The sequence below is a fragment of the Hyla sarda genome, chromosome 3 (assembly GCF_029499605.1).
Source record: "Hyla sarda isolate aHylSar1 chromosome 3, aHylSar1.hap1, whole genome shotgun sequence".
Lineage (NCBI taxonomy): Eukaryota > Metazoa > Chordata > Amphibia > Anura > Hylidae > Hyla > Hyla sarda.
Window position 1 is genome coordinate 28,533,988 of NC_079191.1, and position 9,559 is coordinate 28,543,546.

Here is a 9,559-nt window from a genome sequence, read left to right on the forward strand (position 1 = left end):
CCTTCTACAGTATATAATTGTTATGTGTACTGTACCCCCCCCCCCCCAGACTAATACTGACCCCTTCTATAGTGAGCGCTGGGACCACTGTGTGATTGACAGGTCCCCAGCGCTAGTGTCCGGCCCCACTGACCTTGTTATAAATCTTTATGATACACACTGCCCGTCCTCCTCTTCATTCTTCTCATACCGGAGACGCGCGGCTTCTGCTTTCACTATAGTCAGAGCGCCCCCTGCCGTTGTCTGGCCCCAGCCCTGTGCAGTGTGGAGGCCGGGAGGGGGCGCTCTGTCTATAGACTATGATACAGAAGCTGCGCGTCTCCGGTATCAGAAGAATGAAGAGGAGGACGGGCAGTGTGTATCATAAAGATTTATAACATATAAAGGTCAGGGGGGCCGGACACTTGCGCTGGGGACCTGTCAATCACACAGCGGTCCGAGCGCTCACTATAGAAGGGGTCAGTATTAGTCTGGGGGGGGGGGGGGGGGGGTACAATACACATAACAATTATATACAGTACTGTAGAAGCGGCTCCACTCGCTCCCCTGTATAGACCTGTCACAATTCATAATCCCCACCAGAAGACAGGAGCTCTGATTGGTGTATAGTGGTGAATAGCTTTCCACCAATCAGAGCTCCCCTCTCCCGGTAGCGGGGATTATGAATCGTGACATCTGTATACAGGAGGAGGGGGGAGGGGAGTGCAGCGTTGCCGCCGGCTTTTTAAGTTAATAAATGCAGATCGCAGCGGGTCTCTGGAGAATGACCTGCTGCGATCTGTCCTTCAGCCCGAGGACTACAACTCCCATCATGGACAGAGTCTGTCCATGATGGGAGTAGTAGTCCTAACAGTCACAATACAGTTTTGCAGCTGGGGGATGTGTAAGAGCCATCCCTCAGCACTGCAGTACTACAACTACTCCCATCATGGGACACAAAATTTCCCATGATGGGAGTAGTAGTCCAAGGGCAGACTGACGGATCTCAGGGGTCTCACTCTTGAGACCCCTTGCAACTTCTCCGCCCCTGCCCCCTAGTGATGACATCATTAGGGGGCGGAGCTTCACAGTCCAGGCCTGAAGCCAGGGTGGTAAGTATGGCTCTGTTCTCATTATGCGTTTTGCATAATGGGAACAGAGCTTTTTTGGCAGTGTGTTCCCAAACAGGGAGACTCCAGCTGTTGTTTACCTACAGCCCCCATGATGGGAGTTGTAGTTTAGCAACAATTGGAGGCTCCCTCTTTAGGAACACACTGCATTATGTGCGCTCTACCCAGGGGAGAGCGCCAAAAATGTCATTTCAGATAAGTGAATGCAGAGGACTACCTGAGATTCGGTGGAGTGTGACGATGACTAGCATTTTTTTAATGTCAATAAAAGGGTTAACGAGGGCTGTGGGGGAGTGTTTTTTTAAATCCATTTTTTATTTCATGTGTTGTGTTTTTTATCATTGAAATTTCAGGCTTAGTAGTGGAAGCCGTCTTGTAGACGGAATCTATTACTAAGCTGGGCTTAGCGTTAGCCCCGAAAACAGCTAGCGCTAACCCCCAATTATTACCCCGGTACTAACCGCCACAGGGGTGCCGGGAAGAGCCGTTACCAACAGGCCCGGAGCATCAAAAATAGCGCTCCTTGGCCTAGGCGGTAACAGGCTGGGGTTATTTAGGCTGGGGAGGGCCAGTAACAATGGTCCTCGCCCATCCTGGTAATGTCAGGCTGTTGCTGATTGGTTGGTGTCTGATTGACACTGAAAATAGGGGGAAGCCTATGTGTTGTTTTTTTTTGTAATAAAAAAAAGTGTGTGGTTCCCCATATTTTCAGTGTCAGTCAGATACCAACCAATCAGCAACAGCCTGACGTTACCAGGGTGGGCGAGGACCATTGTTACTGGCCCTCCCCAACCTAAATAACCCCAGCCAGGAGCGCTATTTTTGACACTCCAGGCCTGTTGGTACTGGCTCTTCCCGGCAACCCTGTGGCGGTGGGTAACGGGGTAATAATTGGGGGTTAGCGCTAGCTGTTTTTGTGGCTAACGCTAAGCCCGGCATTGAAAAAAAAATGTATTTAAAAAAAAAAAAAACACTCCCCACACAGCCCTCATTAAACCTTTTATTGACATAAAAAAAAGCTGGTAATCATCGCAATACACTGAATCTGACGTAGTCCTCCCCAGTCACGTATCTGAAATGAGAAAAAAAAAAGGTTAGGACATCATTTGCGATCTCACCTGGTGAGTGCGCCCATACTGCAGTGTGTAACAGGGGGCCTCCAATTGTTCTTGTCTGCCTACTGTATCCTGTATATACAGTCATCTATAGATGGCGGTATATACAGGAGAGCGCACAAAGATTTAACTCAGAACTGCAGTGTGGGTTAACTCTTTCCTTGCTGGGCTCCTGTATAATATACATGGATACACTATGCCCCCTGTATACTATACAGCGGGCGGAGGTAAGTAGTGATGCTCTGCACCCTGTATATGTATATGCTATACATCACTCCTTACCTCCTTACACTCCGTAGGGCGGGCGCTCTGCATCCTGTATATGTATATGCTATACATCACTCCTTACCTTCTTACACTCCGTGGGGCTGGCGCTCTGCATCCGACCCATGGAGTAGTACCTGCAGTGAAAAAAATGCACACAGGGTACAAAAATGTTTGTTTCCGCACACCAGCAAAAATGCAAGAAAAAACACAAGGGGGGAGATTAATCAAAACCTATGTAGAGAAAGAGCGGTGCAGTTGCCCATAGCAACCTATCAGATTGCTCCTTTCATTTTTGTAAAGAAGCAATCTGATTGGTTGCCATGGGCAACTGCACTACTCTTCCTCTGTACAGTTTTTGATAAATCTCCCCCAAGAAAAATTACCAAAATGCAGGAAAAGCTGGGACCGTTTTTCAGGCGTTTTTGCTGGTGGACAAAAAAAAAACCTCAGTGGAATCCTGAAAAACAATAGAACAAAATCCCAGCGTCCAGGATACACCACTATTCCTGTGAGGTGTAGAACAGGTCTACAAATAGAACTTTGTGGAGATTTAGACCATTGCACGAAATTTATCATGGGGCTTGCACAAGTTTGATAAATTTGGAGAAATTGCTCCAAATTTAGACCAAACAAAATGATCTACAAAAAACGTCTACCAAAAACAACATTGATACATCTCCCCCATAGTGTTTTTCCGTTTTTGCACTTTCGTTTTTTCTTCCTTACTTTTAAAAAATCATAACCCTTTCAATTTTGCACCTAAAAATCCATATTATGGCTTATTTTTTGCGCCACCAATTTTACTTTGTAATGACATCAGTCATTTTCCCAAAAATCTACAGCAAAATGGAAAAACAACAAAATGCAACAAAATGGAAGAAAGTGCAACAAAATGGAAGAAAAAACGCCATTGTGTAAATTTTAGGGGCTTTCGTTTCTACGCAGTACATTTTTCCGTTTAAATGACATCTTATCTTTATTCTGTAGGTCCATGCGATTAAAGTGATCCAAAGTGATGCACTTTGGAATTTTTTTGCGCGTACGCCATTGAACGTGCGGCTTAATTACCAATATATTTTCATAGTTCAGATATACCACATATGTTTATTTTTATTTACACAGTTTTTTTTTCCATGGGAAAAGGGGGGGGTGATTCAAACTTTTATTAGGGAAGGGGTTAAATCATCTTTATTAACTTTTTTTTTTTTCACTTTTTTTCTTTGCAATGTTATAGCCCCCATAACATTGATTCAATACACTGATCTCAGCCATTGCATTACAATGCATTGATCAGTGTTATCGGTGGTTGATTGCTCAAGCCTGGATTTCAGGCATGGAGCAATCAATTGCCGATCAGACGTGCAGGAGGCAGGTAAGGCACCCTCCTGATGCGTTCCAGCTGATCGGGACATTGCGGTTTTAGCGCGTTGGTCCAGATCAGCCTGACTGAGCTGCCAGGAAGCTTTCCATTTCCCTTTAGACGTGGCAATCAATTTTTTTAGCCGCGTCTAAAGAGTTAATGCTGGACATCTGCCTGAACGGTGATGTCCAGCATTAGCCATGGGTCTTCGCTGGTGATAGTAGCCGGGACCATGCGGGTATGATGCGAGCTCAGCTCCTAAGCTCGCTTCATAACCCTCGCGCACTGCAGCACCGTTTAGAAATGACGTTTTGCAGCAAGGGGTTAAATAGAAGTAATTTACAAATCTGTTTAACTTTCTGGCACCAGTTGATTTAAAAAAAATATATAATAATTCCTCCGGAGTACCGCTTTAAGGTCGGCACCTGCCATCGACGCAATGCAATCCTACACTGGTGGGGGTTTACTTAGATCGTGAAGTGCCAGTTATATTTAATTCCCCCTGCAGCATATGCTTATCCCAAAAGTGTATCATGGAATCATGCTAATCTAGCCATCATGCACCACACATTGTGGGATGTGTTCAGCCATAAGATAAAGTAGGACACAACTATAGGTCTTAGATATTCCTCTTGACCCTCCTTAAAGGGGTAGTCTGGGGAACTAAACTTATTCCCTTTCCACAAGATAAGGTGTAAGTGTCTGATCAGGCCCCGTACAGGAGATGACAGAGGGGCCCCTCCTGTACAGAGACCCACTACTTACCCATCCTCTGTGCACTTTGACCCCCACCTTCCTGGATGTGGGCAAATGACAGTCTACTCAGCCAATCACCGGCTGAGGTGGGACATCACTGCAGCTGGTAAATGGCTGAGCGGGTCGTCACGTTCCAATGTCCAGGAAGGTAGGGGCTGGAGTGAGCCGAGGATGGGCAAGTAGTGGGGCCCCGTACAGGAGGGCGAGGAGTGCCCCAGCGATCAGACCCCTATGATCAGAAACGTATCCCCTATCCTGAGAATAGAGGATAAGTTATTTTCATTTCCCTGGACTATCCCTTTAATGGGGTTCTCCACCATAAGGTGATTTTAGTACGTACCTGGCAGACAGTAATGGACATGCTTAGGAAGGATCTGCACTTGTCTTGGGGCTAAATGGCTATGTTGTCAGATTACCATAACACTGTGGCTATCTTTTTGTGAACTGGTATTTCCTGTTTGAGTTTTCTTCTTTTGCCTAAAAATCCCATAATTCCATTTTCCTCCCTCCCACACATCAGCCACCCTACCCAATGAAACATAAATGAGCTACATCCATTCAAAAGACCTGTGGTTTTCAATCAGGGTGCCTACAGCTGTTGCATTAGTTGCAGATTGATCTCTCTCCCACAAAGCGATCCCTCCACCCATTGAAGCAGACAGGCTCCCTGTCATCAGCTGACTAGTGAGTCAGGTCTAGGCCGCATTGCAACCTGAGAAAAATCTGAGACAACAGTCATTTTGTATGCTGTTAAAAATAAATATTGGGGTTAAAATCATAGAAGAATTGTAAGAAACCCATCACACACAGGTACAGACACTATATTATGAACTACACTAACTTTACAGCCCCTGTAGCTTAGTCAAAAAAGGGGTATTCCTGGAATTTTTTTTAACAGTCTCAAAGCTATGATATGGTCTCCATAGGTTGCAATGGATCTAGCTTGTTCCTAGCTTTCACTTTGATATTGTACTTAAAAATATTGTCATTATACTCTCACTCGTAAACTTCTATTTTTCACAGGGAAAGCAGGAATCCACTCTGTATTACCACAATGACAACCTGACTGTGCTCGTGGGAGATCTGTTTGGTGCTGGAATGGAGACCACGTCCACCACATTGAGATGGAGTATTCTGCTGATGATGAAATATCCCAAAATTCAAAGTGAGATATGTACTTAAAAAAGACAATGAATTATAGGGATGGCCCAAGGTGCAGCTCGCGCCCCAGTGGATCCACCCCATTCATGCATTGTATGGCCACCCATTCATCTGAATAGTCAGTCTGTAATACTATATTTGGCCACTTAAGTGGAAATGCACGGACAGATAGTGTCCTCCTTGCACTGAGGACTCTTTGCCCTAGAAATAGTGTCACAATTTTCGTGACTGAACTGCAGTACCAGCTATGGTCTATAGACAAGAGTGGCGCTGTTTCTGAGAGAAAAAGCCTAATCTTTTTTTGACTTTCAGGCCATTCTTTTTAAGGCTTATATTTGCTCATTTACTGTAATCTATATATCTGTCTTAACAGCAAAAGTACAAAATGAAATTGATAAAGTGATTGGATCGGCTCAAGTTCAAATGGAGCATAGGAAACAATTGCCGTATACTGACGCCGTTGTTCATGAGATTCAGCGGTTTGGGGACATTGCACCGAATACTGTTCCACATGTAGCTTCACAAGATGTTACATTCAAAGGATATTTTATTCCAAAGGTAAGCGCTGCCAGTAGTTGACTCTGCCATAGTCCATTGGTAATATATAAGCTTTTTTTGTCATTATGCAAATGAAGTTCAAGTGCCCAGGGGGTATTACCCTGCATGGTAAGAGCCCAGACAAGTCCAGCCCATCTCTTCTTAATCAACCCTCTCCATACCCTGTTTGACTGACAGCCATAGGCTGGACTTATCTGGGCTCTTGCCATGTTGGGTTACACCCCCTAGACACTTAAGAGACATTTGCATAATAGCAATAAGGCTTATATCTTTTTTTACCCTATGCTGTTAATCAATTTTTCAGTATACTTTTTATTAATGTAATTTTACTGACCTGGAGAATAAAATGAACAAGTCATTTTTGTAATCCTGAAAACCACACCACAAAAATTGTCAGAATTATTTTTTTCCTCGGTTTAAGACTGAAGAAAAGTAAAAACTAGATATAAACTTATACATCACGCTGGGTATAAGACCAAATGTCTACTTTCTCCCACCTCCAGGGAACTACTATCCTCCCGGTGTTACATTCTATACATATGGACGAAGAATACTTTGAGAAACCGAAGGAGTTTTATCCAGAACACTTTCTAGACTCAGAAGGAAAATTCAAAAAGAATGAGGCCTTCATCCCCTTCTCAATAGGTAACATTCATAATCACATCTGTCGTAGAAGGCATTAGGATATAAATGGAGAATACAGTTCTGAGGCTAGTCCTCCATACTGGACCTTATTTGTTATCCAGAAATTGAGTTATTACTAGGTGACCTTTTACCTTAAAAGACTTGGTAAGTCCATGCTTATTATTTTTAAAGGGGTACTCTGCACCAGACATCTTATCCCCTATCCGAAGGATATCTGATCGCGGGGGTCCTCTGCAGCACCATCCCACCGTCATCACTACAGAGCACAATGGCTCTATGCGTGATGACGGGGTGATGCAGTGGATGGCGCATCGTGACGTCCCTCCCACTCAATACAAGTCTATGGAAGGGGGTGTAGTGATCATCACGCCCCCTCCCATGGAATTGTAATAAGGGGGCAGGGCGGGACATCATGGGGGCGGAGTCGTGATGTCACGATGCTCCATCCCCTGCATCGACCCGTCATCACGCACAGAGCCTGTGTGCTCTGTAGTGATGACAGCAGGGTGGCGCTGCAGAGATCGCAGGGGTCCCCAGCGGCGGGGCCCCCGCGATCAGACACGATCAGACATCTTAGGGAATAAGATGTCTGGTGCGGAGTGCCCATTTAATACAAAGTGGTGAAATGCAGAATTTTCTCAGTGGAGGCACTGCTGAGATGTTGAACAGTTACAGTCAGGACCGCCAATAGAGTACAACTGTGGTATACTCTGCATTGAGCTTTTCATTAGACAACTCTTCTAACAAAATGTGAATGTTCTAAGTGTACTATGCCTTTAAATTCCTAAAATGAATTCCTTTCAATCTGAACCATGAGGTGGTGCTTTAAGGGGTATTTCGGCCTTATACATCTTATCCCCTATCCAAAGGATAGGGGATAAGATGTCTGATCACAGGGCTCCCACCACTGGGAACCCCGTGACTTCGGTGCAGCCCCAGGCATTCTGTGCTGCGCGCTGACTCCAAGACGTAACGTCACGGCCTCTCCCCCTCCATTCATATCTATGGGAGTTGGCGTGACGGCAGTCATGACATCACTCCACACCCCCTCCATTCACGTCTATGGGAGGGGGCATGATGGCCATCACGCCCCCTCCCATAGACTTGGAGGGGGCGTGGTGTGACCTCACAAGGGGGCGTTGCTGTGAAATCATGCCTCAGTCTCGGAGGCAGCACCCAGCACAAAATGCCGAGGGCAGCACAGAGATCACTCAAGGGTCCAAGCGGTGGGACCCCTGCGATCAGACATCTTATCCCCTATCCAAAGGATAGGGGATAAGATGTATAAGGCTGGAATACCCCTTTAATTCCCCTACACATTTTTCTATGGAGAGGAATGTCAGGGGTGGAAAGAGGTGGGTGAGATGAAAACTATAGTGCAGTCTGCACTCATACTTTTGTTTTTTCTCCTCTACATGGTATCGGAAGACTAGGGGCAAGTGCTGTACCTAGTATTTCAGGAATAGGGGTAAAGTCAGTGGCATTTGGGCTACTTTACATTTCAATGCCCTGCCAAGCAGCGTAACTAGAGGGTACAAAAAATGTAGTCCCATCCTGGAGTCTGAGGCTATGTTTATATGGCAGAATTACTATAATTCCACACAATTTGCTGAATGGAATATTCAGCAAAGCGTGAAGTGTAGCAGAATTTCTCGGAACACAGAATTTGTCCGGAATTCTAGCCTCCATGACTGGTGTTAAATTTTTGCAAACAGCGGAATTTTCGTGGTGGAATGGCCGCCATAGAAATTCTGCTGTCTGAATGGGACTGTGGAATCCCATTGAAATCAAAGAGAAGTAAATTTCGGCAGAATTTCAGCACAGAAATTCCACTGTGTGAACATGGCCTAAGGAGGACTATAAGGTTCCTCAGCTCTATATTAAAGTACTAATTTAGGGGGCAGATGAGCTCCAGGTTTACTCACCGATTCTCCTCGTTGCTATTACTGATTGGGAACAAGGTTACTTCACTGTGACTAGTGCACAGAAGTATTTCTATAGGGGGCTAAGTGAAAATAAGGATTCTTATCAGTTTTTTCTTTAATTTTCTTTTTAGGTAAACGAAGTTGCGCTGGCGAGACCTTGGCTAAAATGGAGATGTTTCTGTTTTTCACGACACTTGTGCAGCATTTCACATTCAAGGCCCCACCAGGAGCTATACTGGACCTTACTCCTGCATTTGGGTCTACAAACTCCCCCAAACCTTATGAAGTCTGTGCAGTACCCCGTAGCTAGGATATGGGGTCTTTTAATTCTTTATTGGAAAATTCTCTCTTTTTTTTTTTATTATTATTTTTTACTAGGTTGCAATGGAATAAAAAGTAAAATGATTTTATCACTCATATGGACTAAATGAACAGTATGGCACATGTTTAACCTACACTCCTTCTTCTGCTCCAATTCTCTGCTCCTTTAAGGGGTACTCTGGTGGAAAATCAACTGGTGCCAGAAAGTTAAACAGATTTGTAAATGACTTCTATTAAAAAAAAAATCTTTACCCTTCAAGTACTTTTTAGCAGCTGTATGCTACAGAGGAAATTCTTTTCTTTTTGAATTTCTTTTTTATCTTGTCCACAGTGCTCTCTACT

General features: G+C 44.6%; 1 protein-coding gene across 2 annotated transcripts in view; it reads left to right on the plus strand.

The window, feature by feature from the left end:
* Positions 1-9,312, plus strand: part of LOC130361221 (cytochrome P450 2K4-like) — a 50,951-nt gene extending 41,639 nt beyond the window's left edge. For both annotated transcript variants that reach the window (XM_056563962.1, XM_056563960.1), the window contains exons 7-10: positions 5,631-5,772; positions 6,142-6,326; positions 6,830-6,971; positions 9,028-9,312. In XM_056563962.1, the coding sequence (XP_056419937.1) occupies positions 5,631-5,772; positions 6,142-6,326; positions 6,830-6,971; positions 9,028-9,206 (648 nt within the window). In that variant the 3' untranslated portion in view covers positions 9,207-9,312. The remainder of the gene's footprint in view (positions 1-5,630; positions 5,773-6,141; positions 6,327-6,829; positions 6,972-9,027) is intronic.
* Positions 9,313-9,559: the final 247 nt, after the last annotated feature.